This window comes from Pan troglodytes, chromosome 13, assembly GCF_028858775.2.
Source record: "Pan troglodytes isolate AG18354 chromosome 13, NHGRI_mPanTro3-v2.0_pri, whole genome shotgun sequence".
Classification (NCBI taxonomy): Eukaryota; Metazoa; Chordata; class Mammalia; order Primates; family Hominidae; genus Pan; species Pan troglodytes.
The window spans coordinates 74,517,285-74,541,267 of NC_072411.2; the positions used below are offsets into that span (position 1 = coordinate 74,517,285).

General features: G+C 39.1%; 1 protein-coding gene across 6 annotated transcripts in view; it reads left to right on the top strand.

Moving 5' to 3' along the window:
- Positions 1-23,983, top strand: part of ITGA6 (integrin subunit alpha 6) — an 80,177-nt gene that overhangs the window by 41,024 nt on the left and 15,170 nt on the right. For 3 of the 6 annotated variants that reach the window (XM_016950041.4, XM_515909.7, XM_003309416.6), the window contains exons 3-20: positions 484-563; positions 2,118-2,373; positions 3,981-4,112; positions 7,062-7,272; positions 7,932-8,125; positions 8,601-8,689; positions 9,396-9,514; positions 12,646-12,744; positions 12,995-13,056; positions 17,763-17,923; positions 18,102-18,245; positions 20,001-20,116; positions 20,242-20,431; positions 20,524-20,607; positions 20,705-20,784; positions 20,938-21,015; positions 21,103-21,205; positions 22,460-22,633. In XM_016950041.4, the coding sequence (XP_016805530.1) occupies positions 519-563; positions 2,118-2,373; positions 3,981-4,112; positions 7,062-7,272; positions 7,932-8,125; positions 8,601-8,689; positions 9,396-9,514; positions 12,646-12,744; positions 12,995-13,056; positions 17,763-17,923; positions 18,102-18,245; positions 20,001-20,116; positions 20,242-20,431; positions 20,524-20,607; positions 20,705-20,784; positions 20,938-21,015; positions 21,103-21,205; positions 22,460-22,633 (2,337 nt within the window). In that variant the 5' untranslated portion in view covers positions 484-518. Of the gene's footprint in view, positions 1-483; positions 564-2,074; positions 2,374-3,980; positions 4,113-5,777; positions 5,895-7,061; positions 7,273-7,931; positions 8,126-8,600; positions 8,690-9,395; positions 9,515-12,645; positions 12,745-12,994; positions 13,057-17,762; positions 17,924-18,101; positions 18,246-20,000; positions 20,117-20,241; positions 20,432-20,523; positions 20,608-20,704; positions 20,785-20,937; positions 21,016-21,102; positions 21,206-22,459; positions 22,634-23,874; position 23,983 lie in introns of those variants that run through there. The other 3 variants (XM_054679946.2, XM_054679947.2, XM_009443770.4) reach the window with 3 other exon arrangements.

Here is a 23,983-nt window from a genome sequence, read left to right on the forward strand (position 1 = left end):
GTCTTTTTCTCCCATCTCCAGTAAAGAAAAGAACATTTAATGCTGTTAAATAAAAAAATTGGGGACTATATAGAGAAGTACCCATTTTTTTTGTTAGTTTGGATGGTAGCTGCAGTTTGGAATACTAGATTTTACATTGTTGCCTTAAGAGATGTATTTTGGAGGGCTCCCTTAGTCTTACAGTTTCACTTACCTTCTGCATTCAGGACCCTAGGTATCAAGAGATGGCAAAGGGTATTGTTGGACAAAATAGGCAACTATATAGAGCTAAGTACTTTATGTTTCAAATTTTTGAAAGATTCCAAAAACCACATCTCTGTTTCCTTGAGATGACAAGTAATTTTTCTGGATTGAGTAACTGAATTTATTGAGTAGCTAGACTCAGAGTCAAGGCCACTTGGAAACAGTTGCTTGTATTTTTGTTCAGTGATGGTTTCTAGCATGTGCAGTCACTTGGAAGGCTAACTGTGCTCCTTTCTACAGCTGACCCCACGTCAGAAAGCAAGGAAGATCAGTGGATGGGGGTCACCGTCCAGAGCCAAGGTCCAGGGGGCAAGGTCGTGGTAAGTGTAGAGACACATGTTCATCCTATACTGTTGGACTGCTGGTTATGTGCCAGCACCAGGCTTACAGCAGGGGACAGCAGGGAGCATACATTCTAGGGAACTTACTGCTTTAAAGCAGGAATGGATGTCAAAAAGAAATCAGACTGGGCGTGGTGGCTTATGCCTGTAATCTCAACACTTTGTGAGGCCAAGGCGGGCAGATCACCTGAGGTCAGGGGTTTGAGACCAGCCTGACCAATATGATGAAACCCCATCTCTACTAAAAATACAAAAATTAGCTGGGCGTAGTGGCATGCGCCTGTAATCCCAGCTACTTGGGAGACTGAGACAGGAGAATCGCTTGAACCTGGGAGGTGGAGGTTGCAAGAGCAAAACTCCATCTCAAAAAAAAAAAAAAAAGAAGTAATCAAGTAATCAAAGCCTTATTTCTCCTGTGATTCCTGATATACTTAGAAGCAATCACACAACCTACTTTTCTTTAGAACTTTCAGATTTAAATAACTTATTAAAGAACCTTTACTAAATATTCCTCAAACTCTAGATGGTATTCAAAACAAAACTAGACATCATTTCTGTCCTTGGAATTTTATAGCTTTATAGATAAGTTAGTAAAAATATGGGCATGGTCTTAGAAAGTAATAACCAGGTAGTTTTAACCTCATGTTATTTATTCTGAGTTTTTTCAAATAGAAGGGATAGCAAAGAAAAGAGGGTTTGTTAGGTGGATTGGGCTAGATGGTCATGGCAAGGCCTTCCTGGTTAGAATATGATCTTTTTGTCTCCTTCAAAATCTGGTTGCTGTAACGAAATTTATACCGAATTTTGAGAAAAAAAATTTAGTGAACATTGAGTTTTGATATTTAAGGAATGACATTTATGGAAAATTGGTTTGATATTATATTTTTAGGCTGTGTTTACATGGAGGGTAGCCATTCATACCCTGTAGAAATTATAGAGATTATTTCTCTCTCTTCTGGCCTTGTAATTCTCTCTGCCTTTTAAAAGTAGGCATATTTTGGGAAATAATCTCAGAGCTCAGGGTGTAAGTTAGGACTGATTACAAGGAAATAGTGTGGGGAAAAGGAAATGTCTTTGTTTTAGCTGTGTTTGTTTGATTCCTATGAAAACAGGTCCATGATTTCTCTCCTCTAGAACATAATTACCCACTTTCACACTGATGTTCTGAAGGTTTATACAGCCACTAAGAGCCAATTTGAATTAAGAAAATGAAATAAGGTGTTTCTCTTTGTTTATGTGACAGGTAAATTTACAAAGAAATTGCCTATGGATACAAATTGTCATTCAATTTTGGATTGGAGGATTATTCTGAGTGAGAATAAGGCACATTCTAGTTTCTATATGTCTTCATAATGGTCTCCTTAGTGCCACTTTGGGGAATATTTGCTGGTCTGGGATCCAGTCCCAAGATGAGGACATGCTTAATCATCCTCTTTAGAATTAACCTCTGTATTGACCATTTTATTCATATGTAATTTTTTTAAAACAAGGTTTATAGACAAGAATGGGCTACTTTCTTCCATCTGCTTGCAGACATGTGCTCACCGATATGAAAAAAGGCAGCATGTTAATACGAAGCAGGAATCCCGAGACATCTTTGGGCGGTGTTATGTCCTGAGTCAGAATCTCAGGATTGAAGACGATATGGATGGGGGAGATTGGAGCTTTTGTGATGGGCGATTGAGAGGCCATGAGAAATTTGGCTCTTGCCAGCAAGGTGTAGCAGCTACTTTTACTAAAGACTTTCATTACATTGTATTTGGAGCTCCGGGTACTTATAACTGGAAAGGTATGACCTTTGTATTTATAGAAATAGAGATTAGTTTCCCTAATTTCTGTAATATGATTTAGTACCATGATTTAGTACATTTTGAGCTAAAATGTGTTAGAAGACATTCGTATATTATAAAAGTTGGGTAGGATTTAAAAAAATCTCTAAATGATATGATTTTTAAAAGCTAATAATAGTGGAATGTATGTTTTGGTGTTGACATTCTTTTCCCCTCTACCAGTACTTTACTTTAATTCAGGTAGTTAACTTTTTTTTAGCAGGAATATAATAATTAACATTAGTATTTTTTGCTGTTTTAGATTTGTGTGGCTCATGAAGCTGGAAGTGTTAATTTTAAGTTAGTGATCTGAAAACTTAGGAGGATTAAATAATGGTATATACAAATAACAGTGTGTTAACATGGACATTAATAACAGAGTATTAATATGGACATTTCTCTCTGTATATGTTATTTTCAAAGGCCATGCTTTGCTAATAATTCAGTAGAGTTAGAAGGGCAGATTACAGACGAATTGGGGAATTTTGAGGTATAATTTCAGATATGTGAGGAAAAGTCGTTTGATTATTGTGATGTGAGTAAATGGAGATGTAGAGAGGTAAAGAGGAAAATGGCCCACATTTTTTGACTGTGTATGTATAGAAAATGCTATATCATAAAAGACAACCTAACTCTCATCCATGATGAAGAGAACTGCATCTGATTTGGAAATAAGCCATTTTTGAGAAATTTATTAATATAAGTCACATAACACTTTCACTCATCAGGGAAAACTTAGGAAAATGGTCCCTTTTCCATTCAACAATTTGTTTTAATTGTGGTTCTAAATGACTCTTGAACACCTTTCTCTGTGTGCAATCTTCAAGGATAATTTCCCTTTGCCCCCACCTCCACCCCAACAGAATCTTCATGTACAGTATTTCCCAGGTTATTTTGACCTAACTGAAATAACATGTTGAATTTAGTTTTATTTTAGCATGAATAAATACTATATATAGTAAAACAAAACAAAAATATCCACCAATTATGTATATTTTAATTCATGGAAAATATGGTTTACCTGCTTTATAAACCCTGACCTAAAATGTCGCCATTTAAAGCCATATAGTGATTTGGGCTTACTATATGAAATCTTATGTTTTAAATTACTAATTGTAAGAATTTTTAAAAGATGAAATCTTGGTTAAAGTGATCTAAAGAAAAGATCAATATGTCTCACTTTTACACTGCAAAAAAAAGACAAATTGAGGCAGGATTACAGAGAATGTAAAATATATATATCAAGTTCATGTCATTTAAAAATTGGTTCTCTGTAGATTTTGTTAACTAAGCAAACCTTCCATTTTTCATCTAGTTTCATGGCATTATAAAGATAGTTCATGAAAACGCATGGGACATTTTTTAATGACTCAAACAAATTTCTTTCCCATAAAAATTTACACAAATGTATTTTACAACCATAAAAGTCATCTCTGTCCTTCCTTTTTTTCCTCCAAATTTTTTTTCCTGTAACTAGTGATAGCATGGGGGATGTTTATTAGGAACCATTTATTTTCTTTTGTTTCATCTTCATTTTTTTGTTGTTTTTACCATTTCATTCCTTTAGGGATTGTTCGTGTAGAGCAAAAGAATAACACTTTTTTTGACATGAACATCTTTGAAGATGGGCCTTATGAAGTTGGTGGAGAGACTGAGCATGATGAAAGTCTCGTTCCTGTTCCTGCTAACAGTTACTTAGGTAGGAGCAGGCACAGATGGCTGCCTTTGCCCACCTTCTCAGCTACCTTGTGTGAAACTCCCTCGCAGGGCCTATGGCCCCTGGACTTCTAGGCTGAGAAGAGGCCAGGTGGGGCCGGGCCACTTTTGCTGGAATTTGATAAGCTTGGTGATCTAGAGGCGTTAACCCGACTGATGCCTGGGATCCTTTCCTTCTGACTGGGGCTCCCTCAAAGGGGGAAGAAACCTATTATCACCTAAAATCATCCGTCCTCCCTCCTGCTCAGAAGTCTGTCTCTTGAGCTAATGGCAGCCTCCGTAACCTGAAACAGGCCGCTCATGCAGCCATGAAAACATGCATGGGTGTTCACAGTAAGCTGAGATCTTTGTTCAGTGCCTCCTTCCAGAGATACTCTTAAGAACTGCATTTAATAAAGTTACTCTTAAGTGGCAAGTCAAGACCTCCAGGTCCTCCCTCTGTGATTGTGGTTCTCCAAGGATTAGCCCTGCTTCTGGATTGGGACCCCATGTCACAGGGCCCCACAGATGGATAAAAGCTTCCCAGCGGAGGTTGAGCAGGACTGCTAAAACGGCTTTCAGGGCACCCAGACTGTGTCTAAGGGCCAATTCTTAACTCCTAAGGCTTGTTTGCATGACTAATGGGTGTCCTAAGTTATTCATGTACATTATGGTAATTACACAAAGGCTTTTAAAAGCTTTAATTCTTGGTATGAGTTGACATAAAGAATAATTACTGTGCATTTCTTGGAAAAAATGTAAAAAAAAGTCTAAACCCAAATAGTAACCTGTTTAAAAAAAAAAAAAAGTGAAGAAAAGTACCCAGATGTTAGGATATTACTGGAAGAATGGAAAGTAAAAAACGAAAAAACAGGTAGAGATACATGAATAATTTCAAGCAATGTGCTAGTAAACACGCACTAATAAGTTGTTCAGGCCGGGCCTGGTGGCTCACGCCTGTAATCCCAACACTTTGGGAGGCTGAGGCAGGCGGATTACTTGAGGCCAGGAATTCAAGACCAGCCTGGCCAATGCAGCAAAACCCCTTCTCTACTAAAAATACAAAAATATTAGCCAGGCGTGGTGGTACACATCTGTAGTCCCAGCTACTCAGGAGCCTGAGGTAGGAGAATCATTTGAGCCTGGGAGGTTGAGGTTGCAGTAAGCTGTGATTGCAGCACTGCCCTCCAGTCTGGGCAACAGAGCAGGACCCTACCTCAGAATGTTTTATTTAGGGATTACTTATGATTAAAATACTTGATTGTAATTGCACTGGCCAAGAAACCAATACTTTGGTCTTTAAGATGGATGGCTGTGGATTTTATAAATTTACTTGCTGTCAGAACATTTGAAAATATGAAGCATTTTTTCTCAAACACATTTGCCACTTTTAGAATGGATTTCCTCAAAAGTGAATGCCTGAGAAAGAAATCAAATTCATATTGTTACATTCGGTTTGTCTGTACTGTGTGGAATCTGTCACTTCAAAAGATCAGAGGGTTTGGGGGAACAAAACGATCTGCTTGAGGTTTTGGAAGCTGGCAATGAGAGCAGCTTGCCGGATGCAGTGGTGGCCTCCTCATCCAGCGAGAACAGCAGTGGCTGTCCTGCCTCTTACCAAGCATAATTACTTTTTCTTCAATTTCTTCCGTCCCGTGCATGCGTACAGGCCTGCTGTTTTTGACCAGCGTTTCCTATACAGATCCTGATCAGTTTGTTTATAAAACACGGCCTCCCCGGGAGCAGCCTGACACATTCCCTGATGTGATGATGAATAGCTACCTAGGTTTGTGACCTCTGCGACGACAAATAAATTGTCTTGGTTGTGGTCATTAAATTTTTTTTTTTGATCCATACAGAGCATAAATCTTTTTATGCCCTATTTTGTTTCCATTGAAGCACACACAAAAAGCATGCCATGGTTGGGGCTCTGTGGCCAGATGGTTGTAAGAGCTGGACTCCATATTGCCCTCTAATCTGGTGGCTCATGTTTTTCAATTCACTTCACAATTTGAGAACTGCAACGGTAGTGGTGAAGCTTTTCATAAGTAAAACCCAATAAAGGGGGTGAGCTTATATTATTCTGCATCTGCCTCACCTTTCTATAGAAACATTTACTTAATTTGAATGGTTTTGATATGGGCACTTCTATTTGCTTTTCACCAGATCTGTTATTTGTAATCTGACATCCTACCTGATGCTTTATAATGGGGGTGTCCTAATATTTTCTGCCCTCTGAACAAGTATATAACTGATACCAATGACAACTTCCTCACCTCTGTTGTTTATACTAGGTTCTCAAATACCATGTATCATCAGTCATTGTTTTGTCTGCATGTTTGTGTCTGAGAACTAAGTTGGTCCAAAACAATGAAATGCTATCTATGGTGTATTAATGATGTTAGCATTTGTTTTTGTCTGATTACCAAAGAGTTGATGCCTCTTACCAAGCTTAATTACTTTTTCTTCAATTTTATTTTATTCCTGTAAAAATACTGGTCATTAAATTATAGCAGAACCCTGTAACATGCACTCAATTATGCTTCCAGTCAGGTTATATATTCTCTGTGTATTTGATGTAACATAACCAAATTATTCCTGGACAATTCAGTATCTAGCTTGATCTCCTTTTACCATAGTTCCAATATTAAAATAGGGTGCAAATTGATTCTTAAGATGTATGAATACTTCAAAATTCAAGTTATACATAGGTGCTTTTAGTTAAAAGTCTTAATATCCATAGAAAGCAGTAAATTAGCTAGCCCCAGGACTTTGTCCTTGTGTCAGATCTGAACTCTGTCACTCATATTACGAATGTGATAGCTGGTGGGAGGGTCAAGAGGAGAGAAGAGGGGTGGGAAGCCAGAGGAAGAGGTAATGATGGAGTTACCAATGTCATAGGCCTAAAATATATGGATTGATGTGAGGGGCTCTATATATTTTGTTTTTCTAGGTTTTTCTTTGGACTCAGGGAAAGGTATTGTTTCTAAAGATGAGATCACTTTTGTATCTGGTGCTCCCAGAGCCAATCACAGTGGAGCCGTGGTTTTGCTAAAGAGAGACATGAAGTCTGCACATCTCCTCCCTGAGCACATATTCGATGGAGAAGGTCTGGCCTCTTCATTTGGCTATGATGTGGCGGTGGTGGACCTCAACAAGGATGGGTGAGAAAGCCTCAGGTTATATTATGCTGCAAATCATTTCTGCTTTGACTAGCTTCTATACGACTGGAGAAGAGCCGTCCTTTCAGGTTCATTGATGTAAAGAATATTTTTATTGCCGCATTTTTACCAGCCTATCTTTATCATTTCTATGATGGCAGCAGACAGACATTCATATCCCTCCCCAGCGTATAGGATTATATTTTTGATTTTCAGTTTTTACTTGTTGGGATCATGAGTCTATGAGAATTAAAATTTGAAAAAAATTAACTCAGAAAACACTTGCATGATTCTGTTCTGTGGTTTCATATGGGGCTGATGGAGCATCAGCTCCCGTTGAAAATAGGGATTGGTGATAAAGTAAAAAACAGATATGTGGCTGTTGGTGCCAGTTGGGGGGGTTAGAACAGTGAGGTCTTAATGGGAGTCCTGCTGTACTATGGTTCTAACTTGAGAAATTGGCTTTGAGTTCTTACCCTTAGTATTTTTCTTGGGGCGTTTATTATAGGCTACCTTGGTTTTTAAAAAATGTTATAATTGAGTCATAAATTCTGGAGTTGAGGGCCTTTCTGTTATATGTCTTTGTATCCTTAGTACCTAGACTGGTGTTGCTGGTATGTTAACTGTTGGTTCACGGCTCTTTCCCCTCATTATGTTTTTAGGTGGCAAGATATAGTTATTGGAGCCCCACAGTATTTTGATAGAGATGGAGAAGTTGGAGGTGCAGTGTATGTCTACATGAACCAGCAAGGCAGATGGAATAATGTGAAGCCAATTCGTCTTAATGGAACCAAAGATTCTATGTTTGGCATTGCAGTAAAAAATATTGGAGATATTAATCAAGATGGCTACCCAGGTAGATAATAGATTATGAAATGGCTATGATTTATAGATTATTTGATTGTTTAAATAATAGCGCTGCTGGGCATAGTGGCTCACGCCTGTAATCCCAGCACTTTGGGAGGCTGAGGTGGGCGGATCACCTGAGGTCGGGAGTTCGAGACCAGCCTGACCAACATGGAGAAACTAAAAATACAAATTAACTGGGTGTGGTGGCACATGCCTGTAATACCAGCTACTCCCAGCTTTGGAAAGCTGAGGCAGGAGAATTGCTTGAACCCGGGAGGCAGTGGTTGCGGTGAGCCAAGATTGCGCCATTGCACTCCAGCCTGGGCAACAGGAGCGAAACTCCATCTCAAAAAAAACAAAAAAAAAAACCCAAAAAAGCCAAACAGATAAATAATAGTGCTTGTGTCATCTTACTTTAAAACATTTTACTGGAGTGTTTCTAAAGCGTTTGTTAAAATGTTAAAATGTGATGTTGTCAACAGATATTGCAGTTGGAGCTCCGTATGATGACTTGGGAAAGGTTTTTATCTATCATGGATCTGCAAATGGAATAAATACCAAACCAACACAGGTAACCAGATAACCGGGATTTCTACAGCTAGAGTCTCAATTTTTTGCCCTATAATAAAATATTTAGGTTTAAGTGACTTTTCACACAAATCTTATTTTATTTACAAGTCCACAATAGTATAAATTTTTAAAAAATGTATTACTAGAAGATACCTTCAAAATAAATATATAAATGTAATGACTTGCTTGTTCTAATTGTAAAATTTCTTAGATAAGTTAGGAATCAAGGTAATCCAAAGCAAAAGAATGTTATTCTACCCTGACGGCATTAAGAGAGGAAATACGATATATTCTCTTTAGTAGCATACTAAATAGAGATGAAATTGGTCAAACAAAATAAATGACTGTAGCTACATGGAGAATGTAGACACCAAAAATTAAAAATGTCTTTTGAGAAAAATAACACTTGTAGGGAAGGTAGGGAGATTTGGTTTGAAATGGCCTGATTGACTTAATACAATAAACAAGCTCATCAGAAATGGGCTCTTTTCTGCTTTGAGATACTATGTAAATCGGATGACTTTTATGAAATGAAATGTATGAAGTGTTAGATCATATAGAAATTTATGACTTGTATATAATATAATTTACTTATAAGTGAACTCTCAAATTTCAGTTCAAAAGAAACTTGTGTGTCTTTTTCAAAGCATTGTTAAGAAGCTTATGGTGATAACCTAATGTCCATTCGGATGCCCTGTGTATTTCAGGTTCTCAAGGGTATATCACCTTATTTTGGATATTCAATTGCTGGAAACATGGACCTTGATCGAAATTCCTACCCTGATGTTGCTGTTGGTTCCCTCTCAGATTCAGTAACTATTTTCAGGTCTGTTATCTATGATTTTAGTGTTAAGCATGTTCTATAATCAGGTTATACTAAAATGTTGACCTTTTGGACTGAAATTTGTCATACCTATACTTCAAAGGTTTATATGAATTGTGAAGCTATTTCTTTTTCTTTTGAAGGTAGTAGACAATGTAATAAAAACCTATTTTCTAAAATCTTTTAAAGTATCTGAGGAAAACATAGATCCAAGTTAGAATTTTTACTTCATATATTTTTAAAACCTTAATTTTGATGATGAAAAAACAAAACACATATAAAATGTGAAAGTACAAAGAACATACAGAAGGAAACCCCCTATAATTCACCATGCATTATTAAACTCCAAGATCTTGATTTCTATTCTTTTATTTTCTGTGATTGGACCATGTATATTTAACAAAATTAAGACCATAATTGTGCATAATTTTGTAACCTGCTCTTGTCTCTTTAGGATACATAGTAGACTTTTCCTATGTCACCGAGTACTTTTCCAAAATGAAGTTAACAACTGTCTGTGAGGCATCTTCTGACAGGTTCAGAGCTTATTTAACCAACTGCCTTGCTCTCACTGGATGGTTACGTTGCTTCACAATTTTTTTTTTTGCCCCCATGATATAAAAAGCTGTGGAAAACATTCTTACTTTTGTTTATATCCTTGATTATTTCCTTATTATAAATTCCTGGATGTGAAATTGATATATGTGCTTCAAGACTTTTGATTCGGTTTCGCCAAGATGACCTCCCGAAATGGTGCGACATTTCCCATCCGTGGTGTTTGAGTCTCCCTTTAACCAGCGCTTTCATCACTGCTGGAAATCACCATTAAAAATTGGAGGCTTTTTTTGGTTTGTTTTTTAATTTTCAAAAAGTAGCAGATTTATTTTTTTAAAAGTTAATAATATAGAATTATAGAAAATCCAGTACATTATTCCCATCTTCCACAAAACTTGTGCGCATTTCTCTACTTTTAGGGTATCATCAAAAGGCTACACTGTAACTTCTGCTGTCTAATCTGGTTTTTATTTAATCTTGGGCTATCTCTCCTTGTCAATACAATAGATGACCTAACTTTAGTCAGTTAAATGTTTGCCCCTGTCTATGTGTAACTGATATTTTAATATCCTTACTTTCCTGTCCTCATAAGTAGGTTGACTGTCAACCCTGTACACTTGTTCCCTCTTTACTTGCAGATAGTGTGAAAGTAGAATTCAACAACCCTTTGATAAGAAGAGGAGTAACTTCCCCTTATTTTACAAATGAGGAAACTGAGGCCCAGGACTTGGCTTGAGCTTTTAAGGCTGGAGCCTGAGAGACAGAATGTAGCACCTAAATCTTCCTGACTTGAATCCTGTGCATTTTTTCTACTAAATTGTACTAGCACTTCAGGGTAGTTAGTAAATAAACACCAATTTTAAACATGAGGCAGCCAAACTAATAAGACTTATTTTCTATGTTAAAAGACATAGTTTTCATAATTCATGTATATTTTGCCCTCAAAATTGTGTGTTGTATGTTTAAAAAACAAAATATGTTCTAGGCAGAAATGTCTGTTAAAATTCTACAGTATGTAAAATACTGTATCTGTGGCAACTGTGCCTTTTAAATATGCTCTCAAAACTTAAGAATGTATCTAGTTAGTATCTTAGAACCTAGCAGCTGTCTAAATGTAAAATAAAAATAGAATGGTAAACAATAAAGGAAAATAGAAAAACAGGGAATGTGGGCAGTATTTGACCCTTTATTGGACCCTACCTTCACCGTGAATGGACTTGTGCTCTAGCCTACCAACAGATTGATTCCAGAAGTTTGAGCTAGCTGTTTGGGATTTGGAATGCATTTTCTTGTAGAAACACTGTTCTCCAGAATGGCTGGGTTTACCACAAGCCCATCAGAGTCAGCCTAACTGAATCCACGTGGTAATGAAACCCCAGGCCCTCTGAGTTCTGGTGGGGAGCAATGGAGGTGGGCCTCCTCACCCACTCATACCCCTCAACCCACCGCATACCTGCATTTCTTGTGCCTGTGGCAGCGGTTGGGCCACAGACCCGTGGAGACCCCTGTGGCTGCTGGGAGCAGGGCAGCCAAAACATACGAAAAGATGTTTTCAGATGGTGAACCAGAGTAGGGCGTGGAATTGGATTCCAGCTTCTCAAGTGTTTGCGGGGTTGCAGTAGGCAGCGCAGAGGTGGGAAGAAGGTTAAAAGTTTAAGTTTTTGCTTGCAGAGATATCGTGGGGTAGAAAAGTTGTCAATCCTGGCAATAGGAAGGCAAAGACTGAAGGTTGTGGGTGGGAGACTCCGAGGGAGGCTGAAGAGAAGGGCAAGTGTTTGTACAATGGAGACTCCCAAGTTTGGGATTGCCTGTATTAATTCACATACTGTAGACACGCTGATCATGAGCATCTCAGGTATTAGGTGTTTGTTGGTGTAATTCTTCCAGAGGGTATGTTGGCAAGACTACTTGTAATTAAAAATGCACATATTCTTTGACTCCAAAATTCTGCTGCTGGGAATTTATCCCACAGATAAACTCAAGTGTGTGCATAGATGATGTTTGTGAAAGCAGAAAGCTCAACAATGTGAATGTCTACCGATTAGGTACTGGTTAAATAAAGGATGTTACACTGATACAGTGTAATGCCATCAGGTGTGAAAAACAGTGAACTAGATCTATGTGTATATACAGGACAAGACCTCTGAAATGAAGGAGAAAAAGCCACATACAGAACAATGGCAATTAAGTTCCCATTTAGTTGAAATTATACATATATTTTAATATTTAATTTTAGATAATTTTAACTGATATGTCTGGAAGAACATACAAGGCTACTTGGGTGTTCGGGTGGGAATGGAGACAAAATATTTACTTTAAAACTCAAACCCCTACATGTTGCACATGTACTCATAAGTGTGTACGTTTTAAAACAAATATTGTATAATGAGGCTCTGCATTGTATACATTTATATCTTAACATTTATTTTCTTCAGCAATGGGGGAAAACGTCACGTGTATTTTTTTTCCTGTGTTTTTAAGCTGTGCTGGGCAGCTAAGGATGCTGTCTAGTATGTGAATTAGTCTCACATTCAAGGTAACAAGAGGCTGAGCTTGTTTTTCACTCCTTTTGTCTTCAGATCCCGGCCTGTGATTAATATTCAGAAAACCATCACAGTAACTCCTAACAGAATTGACCTCCGCCAGAAAACAGCGTGTGGGGCGCCTAGTGGGATATGGTGAGCGTCCCTCTGTCTTGGTGGGATCCCCCTCAGTTTCCCACCTCCACTTCATGATGACTCTATTGTCCTGAGGAGCCACAGGGAAGATGACAGGAGTGCTGGGCAAAGGGAAGAGGGTCTGTCAAGTGTTTTTATAACATGTTGATCATCAATGGGCAGTGGGGGGATTGGAGAGCTAGGGAACATGTTGGGTTTTTTCCACTGCAATAATGGATCTTTTAAGAAATATGTGTTTGATTTTATTCAGCCTCCAGGTTAAATCCTGTTTTGAATATACTGCTAACCCCGCTGGTTATAATCCTTCAATATGTAAGTACCTAGTACCTTTAAAATATGTCTACTTTCTGTCTGCCAGGTTGAAACTTCTGCATAAATCACAGAAAAATAAAACTGCAGTGGCCAACATGGGTCTGCCAATTCTGGTGTAAAGAATTAAGTGTATGTTTTGTCTCCCTTTTAATCAGGAGGGCACAGCACAGTGAGGGAGGAAAAAAACTCCACTTGGTCGCCATTTGAGTTTTCCAGAGCAGATGGTTTAGGACAGAATGGCTTGGAAAAGTACTTATTTGCTACCACAACCATTTCCTCCATTTCTGTCTTTGAAAAGCAGTGTGGAAAATTGATTTTGTGGTTGTGAGGTGGTGGGTGGTTGTGAGGTGGTGGGTGGTGGCTGGTGGTTGTGAAAGGGCAACAGCAGGAGCCAGAGCACAGCACAGAGTCGCTGCCAGGCTGCCTTCTCTTCCCCACGCCCCCTCCCTCCCGGAACACCTGCCCTGTGTTCCCAAGAGCAGGCCCCTAGGGAATTTGCAGGCCGGCCCTGAGAGGTCAGAGACCTGGTCTCTGCTCCTGGTTTCAGCTTTGATACTGACTGACCCACAGGGCAAGTCCCTTAACATTTGAGTTTGTTTTCCTATCCGTTCAGAACAACGCCTAGTAGTCATTAGTGCATACAGTTGTGCTGGAGATCAACTGAGAAGACATGAAAAGCAGTTTGTCATTTATTAGATACTGTTCTGCTTCCTTTTTTTGTAATTCAAAATAAGATTTTTTTAAATTTTTGTGGATACATAGTAGGTGTATATATTTATGGGGCAACACAGGATTTTTGACAAGAATTTTGACACTGTTAATGATACTCTTAACAATAGTGGCCGTAGTAAGCTCTCCTCTGGCATGTTTTAACAGCAGCCACACTTCTTCAGCTGTGAGTCACCTGACCCCTGGCTCCAGAGTCAAGGCCAGGGGCATAGGAATTCCAAGAAAATCTTTTCTGCAAAGAGGAAGTGAAAAGAATGAGGAAATTCTCAACCCGGGTCCGGCCATGGTCCTGGCAGTTTGGGATTCTAGTGTACTGTATCTGCCACCAAGGGACACTTTGTGAAGAACAAGGTCATTCTGTCCTTTCATATGGTTGTCAGCCTTTACGATACTATGAGGTAATGAGTCCTCTGAAGTGTTCTCCCTGTTATCTAAAGTAGTAGTTTTCTTTATTTAAAAAGATGTCCCTTATAATATTCCAGAATGTAACCTAATTCAAATAACCTAAAGTTGTTGCTTGAAACAGGAAAAAATAGCCACATAAGGACTAGGGTTTGCAATGGTGAATCCTCTCACACGTCACGGCTCTGTTCTTAGTTGTACTCTAATTCTTCTTTAACTTTATATGAAGTTTTATATAACACTAATGAATGTATCCACTAAGACAACAGAATGAAGATACTGACCTGTGATAAAGTTCAGTGAATTATGAAAAGGGACAGTTTAAATAAATGTACTGTCTTTAATTTTTTTTAAGTCCCCCTTCACCTGATTCTCAGTGTCATAAGCTCAGTTAGCCTTCATCTTTCCAGATTTCCAGCTGTCTGCAGGTGGTTTCTCCGTCTCCCCTTCTGTGGGGTCGTCTCCTGCTGTGTGGTCTCTCCATGGGACCTGCAGACCTTGCACGAAGCATTCTTAGAGTGGATGGATTATGACTTCGTGCACAGGGGGAGCTGTGGCCTTTTGCTTTGCTTTTTGATGCAGCCGGCATTTTGTCGAGTGTAGAAAGCAATTCTTTGTGTGGCTTTTAATGACAAGAAAATGTATACTGTGACTCTTCAGGATCTATCATCCTTTCAGTATCATTTGTGTTATTTTTACCCAAATGCCATACCTTACACTAGCCCACTTGGATAATGGGCCCTTTGCCAGTGTTTGGAATGAATTAGAGAGACAAGGAGAAAACAGTGATTCTTTGACTAGGCAGCCAGAGAAAAAGGGGAAACATTTTTATTCTGTTCTGATGGCCATTTTTTCAAACCACTCTCAGTTTGACTGTAGATGTGAAATATCATCAGAGCACTCCTTGACTTCCCCCAAATTAATCACCTATATAAAATACAGACTTTCTCCTAGCTGTAGCACAGCATTTGATGCCATGTGTATTACTTTTATGTTATGTAGCTACTCCATTAACGAAGTGTTTATGGATGGCCTTTTATGGGTGGAACTTTCCTTTGAAGACATTCAAAGAACATTTGCTTTCATTGCTTTTACTTCCACAGTAAATTCTAAATGAACTAAGACAGAACTTCTACAAAGCTACATAAGTTAATACATCTAAAATCTTCTCCCAGTAGCCAAGAATGTGAGCTTATTGTTTGACTGGGCTATTTTAGCTCAGCAGTCCTCAGATGTGGTGTTCCATACATATAGATATCTATAATTGAGCCGTAATGAGTGTTCTACTTGGCTTGCCCCTCAAGCAGTTAGCAAAGGTGGCCTGCAAAGATTTTAAGATGATGTGGACTGTCTGGAGGGTTAGGGAAGGTTAGAGTGAATTTGGCAGATAAACGGTTTTCCTGCACCCACACCTCCCATACTTTTGCTGTGAGGGGCACTCAGCGTGTGAGCCTTTATCTGGTTCATTGTGAAGCTAGCAGGTCACTTATAAATGGATGATGTCAAGGCTGCAGAGGGCTAAAATGGGGGAGCATTCCATTTGGCAGCTGTGACATTTAAGAATTCTCCAGATGGACACAAAAATTACTATTGAAACTGTCAGTGTTTCTAAATTTTGTTCTGAATAGCTCACATTCAGCATAAGAATGTCACATCGTGTGTGTGTGCGCGTGTGTGTGCAAGTGGGGAACCAGTTATTGCCGCTTCTGTTCATCTGTTCTATAAATCATATGTCTATCAGGTGTTGTGCTAGTTGCTGGGGACTGTGGTGGGGAATAAGACTGATGTGATCCTTGTCCTCGGCTTTGCCCCACTGTGGGAGACAATCAGGAAATCACAGCGTAGTGGGCCTAAATGTAGAGACTGGAGAGATGGAATACTGTAGGATCGCGAGGAGAGGCCAGGACAGGCTTCCTGGAGGAGGTGAGGTCCAAGCTGAAATCTGAAGGGGAAGGGAGGGCTTAGCCAAGCAGGCCAACACTGCTGGGAGGTGGAAGGGAAAAGAAGGGAAAGACAGCTGGCTGAGGGAAGGAGTGACTCCTGCGGTGGTTAGGAGGCAAGTGAGACCTGGGCATCTAAGACCCTGTAGAAAGCAATCGCCTTTTGTGTTTGTGATAGAGACTCAGAAGCTGGTGCTGCTTCTGTCCCTCTCAGTATGACCCCAAGCCTCCCCAGAAAAGGTCTCTTCCAACTCTAAAGTGAATATTAGAATGTGAGTTATTCATTTTCTGTGTTTTCTGTAGCAGATTTTTGTCCTGGAGATTGCCTTCTCCAGCCCTCTGCACACTTTGGTTTGCTTTCCCTTTTGATGGTTAGTGACTGCTTAATGAATGTAAGTAATTTAAGTATTGGCCCATGAAAAACAAAGTTAGCAGCCACATCTACTGAACCAACAAAGAATGCGTTCTGAAGTAAAAAAATGAGATTCTGATCATCCACATCCTAGCTTCCCTCCAGGTTCCATTAGTGTAGGTTATCAAGAACAGGCTGTGCCTTCTAGCCCAGTGCAAGGTAGGCAGTTTGGTTGTGAGAGCTATATTATGCTGACCGACAGGCCCTCCATCCACTCAAAAATATATAATTTACCTTGTAATTCTTTTTTATCTTTATTATTATTTTTTTGAGAAAGTTTTGCTCTTGTTGCCCAGGCTGGAGTGCAATGGCATGAATTCAGCTCACTGTAACCTCTGCCTCCTGGGTTCAAGCGATTCTCCTGCCTCAGCCTCCCGAGTAGCTGGGATTACAGGCGTGCGCCACCAAGCCCAGCTAATTTTTGTATTTTTAGTAGAGACAGGATTTCACCATGTTGGTCAGGCTGGTCTCAAACTCCTGATTTCGGGTGATCCATCCACCTTGGCCTCCCAGAGTGCTGGGATGCCAGGCAGAATTCACTGTGCCCGTCCTCTTTTTTATTTGTTAAGGTAAAGGTCTCATCCTACTGTCGAAAGACTTCTCCATCTCTAAAATATATTATTCCTCTGTTTAGACAACTATCCTTTATCAGTGCTTCTTAAAACTTTAATATGTATAAGAATAATCTGGTGATGCTGTTATTAATAAAGCAGATTCTGCTTCCGTAGGTGTGACTGGGCCTGAGGTTCTGCATCCTCACAGGCCCTCAGGAGATGCTGGCTGTTCTAGAGACCTTTCCCAGATGGCAAAGGCACGAGGCCACTTGAATAAGCATTGACTGGTTTAAAGGGAGAAAATCAGTTTAGGTGCTCGGGGGAGTGTTGGGTTCCTCTGCTTATCGTTAGTATTTTGTAGGTTCATGAACTTCAGCCAGAAACTGATTCTTAATAACTGCTGCTGCTGAAAGGTTTTAACTTATTCTTGAGCTCCCCCAGGTGGCACAATGAAAATTTAACTTTGAAACATTGTTAACAGCAAAAGGAAGGAAAAGACAGCTTGATTTGAACCATCACAATTGTGCAAATGCATATTACCAGGAAATATGAAGAGAAACAATGGCAATGTTTTCTACAAGGAATTAAAATCTTAAAAGGAGTTCAACATGCTTGTGGCTGGATTGTGCATGAATGCACTTACGCTAATATGATTTTAATTTTATCTAGCAATTGTGGGCACACTTGAAGCTGAAAAAGAAAGAAGAAAATCTGGGCTATCCTCAAGAGTTCAGTTTCGAAACCAAGGTTCTGAGCCCAAATATACTCAAGAACTAACTCTGAAGAGGCAGAAACAGAAAGTGTGCATGGAGGAAACCCTGTGGCTACAGGTGAGGGCTGCAGATGGTCATATCTGTTTTATGAAGAGGACAGAAAAAGGTTATATGGTGATATACAGATTTCTGAAATTTATTCTAGCAACCTCTTAATCAATACAAAATCATTGTTTTGGAATTCCCCAATAGCATGTATACCCCACTTAACTCTGACTGCATGCTTTTCATGCAGGATAATATCAGAGATAAACTGCGTCCCATTCCCATAACTGCCTCAGTGGAGATCCAAGAGCCAAGCTCTCGTAGGCGAGTGAATTCACTTCCAGAAGTTCTTCCAATTCTGAATTCAGATGAACCCAAGACAGCTCATATTGATGTAAGTCTCTCTGACTTTCATTTTGCCAAAGTTTTTTGCCATTTATGATGCTAAATCAAATGTCTTTGAAGGGAATAGAACTAGTGATTTGCTTTAAAGGCCATTCTTTTGTGTTAATATGTTTTTAATGTACGCAAAGTTAGAGAAGACTTGTTTCCCAAATTAGCAATAAACATAAAAACATGAAATACAATTTGGGGCCAGAGTGTATTTTCCTTCTTCATTTTTGGCCATTATAACCTATCGAGACTATAAATGGTAGAGCTTATATTCTAACACTGTTTCTCCTTTAGCTGTACATAGAAAGAAAAATACATTGTGTTTTACTTACCATTGAGAATACTGAAATGTAGAAAGCAGTGTGTTGCTAGTCAGAACATTAAAATCAAGGAATATCAAAATTCAGCAAAGCAAAAAAGTATTATTAGCATACAGTAGTCATTTAGTGCCTAATATAGCCTAAGTCATCTTTGGAAGAAAAATGCGTATTAGATGGCCTGCGGGATACCTCATATGAGGTGGGGTCTGTTTGCTAGGGGTTTAGGATGGTTAAGGTGCAAGGTTAGCCCAGGCAGCTATGACAGCTTGATTTGGCATTATGTTCTTGCTTTCAAAATCTAATTGATGATGAACGGGTGTGGTGGCTCATGCCTGTAATCCCAGAACTTCGGGAGGCCGAGGCGGGCAGGTCACTTGAGGTTAGGAGTTTGAGACCAGCCTGGCCAACATGGTGAAACCCCGTCTCTAGTGAAAATACAAAAGTTAGCGGGTATGATGGAGCATGCCTGTAATCACAGCTACTCAGGAGGCTGAGGCAGGAGAATCCCTCAAAGCCAGGAGGTGGAGTTGCAGTGAGCCGAGATGGCACCACTGCACTCCAGCCTGGGCAAAAAGAGTAAGACTCTATCTCCAAAAAAAAAAAAAAAAAAAAAATCTAATTGATGATGAGTGTCTGTCCACTAGGGGCTGCTGGTACTGGTGCCTTACTGAGGCAGCTTTGCAGAAGTGAGTCCTCACTGTCTCAGGAGCTGATGCTTACATCTGCATATTGTCAATCATTTTTGTCACCAAATATAGTTCCTTATATTTCTGTATACTTTTATGTACTTTTGTTATTATCATGTTAATATTACTTGTGTACATTCCCAGCTCCATCGCTAGAGATGATTTTCTATTTATCGGTGTGATTATCAAGAACCCATTAGCATGGTGCTAGTATGCTGTTTGCTTACCTGACCTTAAGCTCTCTGTTTCGTCATCTCTACAATGGAGATCATAATAATAGTATCTTTTTAGAGGCCTGTTGTGAGGATTAAATGAGTTAAGATATGTAAATCGAGTATTATAATCGTTGGCATCATCATTATTATTGATACTTCTTATAGTAGCCCTATAAAGTTAGAATGGTGGTATTTCCACGTTACCTATGATGAAACTTGGACTCTGAAAGATTAAGTGACTTGCTAGCTAAGTAAGGGGTAGAGCTGGGTTTCAAACCCAAATCTGTGTGGCTGCTGGGTCACACTCTTCTATACCACACTGCCTCCATGCCCTGGTCAAAGTGTTCTTCAAACACAATTTTACTAAAGGACAGAATGGAAATTTGATGTGTGGCAAAGTACATTTAAAGCTTGAATTCTGCATTGGTAATTGTCACACAGGGAAATGAACTGTGTGGAATAGCCAGTCACCTACATCGATGCCTTCCTGAGTCCTGAATGGTGTAAATTGACAATAGTTTTCGTTTTCCTACAGGTTCACTTCTTAAAAGAGGGATGTGGAGACGACAATGTATGTAACAGCAACCTTGAACTAGAATATAAATTTTGCACCCGAGAAGGAAATCAAGACAAATTTACTTATTTACCAATGTAAGAATTGTTGTGTAGCACTAGCAAAAATGATTCTGGCTTCATGGTGGCTTTGTGTTAAGAAAGTTTACTGGAAACGTATTGAGGACTTTGCCTTTTTGTTCTTGTTTTCTTATTTTTAATAGTCAAAAAGGTGTACCAGAACTAGTTCTAAAAGATCAGAAGGATATTGCTTTAGAAATAACAGTGACAAACAGCCCTTCCAACCCAAGGAATCCCACAAAAGATGGCGATGACGCCCATGAGGCTAAACTGATTGCAACGTTTCCAGACACTTTAACATATTCTGCATATAGAGAACTGAGGGCTTTCCCTGTAAGTATTGTTAGAGACCAGCTGAGAGGGGAAAAAAAATCAACACTGTGTGGCAAATGAGTGGATTGTGACCTAGCGCGTTTCTTTTACAGGAGAAACAGTTGAGTTGTGTTGCCAACCAGAATGGCTCGCAAGCTGACTGTGAGCTCGGAAATCCTTTTAAAAGAAATTCAAATGTAGGTGATGCCTTCATATACTGTATTTTACTGTTTTAAATACCATTGCAGTGTCTGTATGCATGGCCTGTGTTAACAGCTATTTATGTTTTTTTAGGTCACTTTTTATTTGGTTTTAAGTACAACTGAAGTCACCTTTGACACCCCAGATCTGGATATTAATCTGAAGTTAGAAACGTAAGAGTTACATCAACCTCTCCATTCAGTATTATTTCATGAAAATATGGGCAGTCAATGAATTGGCCCTGATCTACCTCATAAAAGAAGTCTAATTGTAGTGAGAAAACTGACTGGTAAAATACAACCCTATTGTTTCCTTTTCATTTTCAGAACAAGCAATCAAGATAATTTGGCTCCAATTACAGCTAAAGCAAAAGTGGTTATTGAACTGCTTTTATCGGTCTCGGGGTAAGTGTTTGTGTTTAGCATAACAAATCAATGTTTGAAAGAACCATTTACAATCCTCATTAAAACTGGTGTTTTTTAATTTGACAGAGTCGCTAAACCTTCCCAGGTGTATTTTGGAGGTACAGTTGTTGGCGAGCAAGCTATGAAATCTGAAGATGAAGTGGGAAGTTTAATAGAGTATGAATTCAGGGTAAGTTGGAGCAGTTGGTCTTTTCATTATACCAAAAGCTGACATATACTAGGTATGGTCTTGAGTATGTCATTTTAATAAATCAGCAATATTAATAAGCATTATAAGTAAATCATGAGTTAAAAATTAGTTTGCCAGCTTTTAAAGAACATACTGGCTTATAGTAAAAATTGTATCCTCCAGGATGGAGAACAATTGTCACTGTTCAGAATCCAGTTCAGTTTAGAATGCGTTATGATTTATCCCTTCCTCCTTTATAAGGTCATCTTTCTTACTGCTTGTGGTTGAAAGAATATTAATGTATGCCTACCTTTCACAAGCCCAGTTTTTGTGGTGAATGTAGATTTGGTATATGCCTGTAGGAAAGGCAGTGATTGGCTCTGCACCATTTCAAAGTAGGCAATCACAGTGACTCTCTGTCCTGTTGAATAAACATAAACATAGGGTACGGAGTCTGTTCGTAACTCACACATGGGTTTAGGTCTGTGGCTGAAATCACATTCCTGAAGGCATAGTGACCACTGTGGTGAAAGCCTCAAATGGCAAGCATGGGCCCACCTGATTCTGGCAGAATGAAGAGGCTGAATTCTCCTCTGTGTGTCTCTTAGCATTATAGACACAGCTGGGGTAGGTGGTGGTGGTGGTTATGATCTCTATGCAGGTGCAGCTGGAAAAGAAGTCTTTGGGTTCTGGAACAGTCTCAACACCAAGAGCGCTCTTACCTCCTGTGTTTGGCTTCTGCCGCAGGACGTCACTCTGTTCCCAGCTTGGACTCTCAGATTCATGGCTGTCCTAATAATGGTTTTGCAGAATCTCCTCTGGGACAGAGGCAGCTTCATTTTTGCAGTGGATGGGGTTTTCCAGAAGCAGGTTGTTGGTACACTGCCTTGGCCCAGGCCTTGTCATTGGCCAAGCAGGGTGGTTACAGGGCAGTTCACAAATTCACACATGATTTTCCCTGGGCATATGTTGAGAACATAGTATATCTACACTGCTGATTCTGTTGCATACAGCAGTTGTTCCTAGAACGAGTTAGCTATCAGTTGTCCTTTGACCTTTTTGTTTTTATTTACAAAAATCTTTAGGCACAAGTCTTTATTTTGAATGCCCTATCTATAGTCCATTTTTGGAGCCTGTGCTTTTATTATAGGATTACGTTAGATATTTTAGCTTCTTTCTCTTGGTAATAGGAGCTGCTACTTAAATTTACATTGAGAAGATTAGACTGAGATAATATGTATTATTTTCTAACAGGTAATAAACTTAGGTAAACCTCTTACAAACCTCGGCACAGCAACCTTGAACATTCAGTGGCCAAAAGAAATTAGCAATGGGAAATGGTTGCTTTATTTGGTGAAAGTAGAATCCAAAGGATTGGAAAAGGTAACTTGTGAGCCACAAAAGGAGATAAACTCCCTGAACCTAACGGTATGTTGGTAGATTTATCTAATGTCTCCATAAATGCAAATTAGAGAAACTAACTTGTTAGGGGAAAATCATTACTGTTCTTAGGAAAGTGGCATATTCTGGCAGGTTGACTTTCTCTTTGGTTTGTCACAATTTCTCTTTTCTAGTTGGGTAACTGAGGAAGGCTGAGGCATTTTTGCTGGTTAATGACCATTATAGTACATAAGGCAGAGTCATTCAGTGCTTGCTGAGGCAAATGGTATTTTCTGATGTTTCATCATGACCCAGTATGTTACATAATAAGGAGAACTGGGGGATGCTCCTGGGGTAATGGTAGCTGCTATTATCCAGGGGCCAGCCAGTGTTCACTCCAAGTAGAACCAAACTCATTGGAAAAGATAATGGCATCTTAGCAAGTAACCTTGAAAGCTTTTTATGCTCATTTTTAAAATAGTAATTATTTATTGTGTACTCATTGTGTCTCAGGAACTATGCTAAGCATTTTGTTTTCATTTTCTCATTTCATTCTCTGGATGGTCCTATGAGGGAGTCTCATTATCCTCACCATTTCACAGATGAGGACATTAAGATTCAGAGAGCAAGTAACTCTCTCAGTCACTCAGGTGTTAAGAGACAGATTCCACATACAAGCCCTGCTCTGCCTGATGTCAAAGCCTGTACTGTTAACCCCTCTCTCTATACTGCTCCATGCTTAGATAACTGGCCTATCATTTGTGTTCCAGTTTGATGAAGGTTTGCATGTTTGTTTCTTTTATTTTAAAGTCTAAGGTGACTGGGTATGATCAGTGATCAGAGTTGGTGGCTTATAGCATGATCTTCTACTCATCAATGTTAAAAATCAAGATAATCGGTTATTACTAATCTTTGCTATAAGGAAAATGCAATTTTAAAAGTTCTTGTATGGCTTAGTTTTCATTGCTCTGCTCTGAATGAGCTATATAATGGGTCTTTTTGCTTCTTTCTCAGTTCTTCAGTGTCACTTATTCCTTCAAGATGTGCTGACTACCATGTTTTAGGAACAGAGCTGGAGGCTAGGGATACAGGAATAAGATTTGATCTCTGATCTCAGTATGCCCGCAGTTTGGTGGGGATACAGAGGAACAAAGAAAGCATATTTCTCTTTCTCTGAGTTTTAAGGTCAGAGTGGGTATGAATTACTTAGTCCTATGAGTAAATCAATAAACTTGAATTTAGAGTGATAATACTTGCTGGTTTTACACTTACTTCTGTGCCTTTGGCAGGAGAGAGGCAAATATTGTTGATTATGTGAATCTGGCACTGTTTGGGAGGATATGCTCAAGAAGCTTGTTATGGTAGTGACAAAGTATTACATAAATTGGAACTATTTTG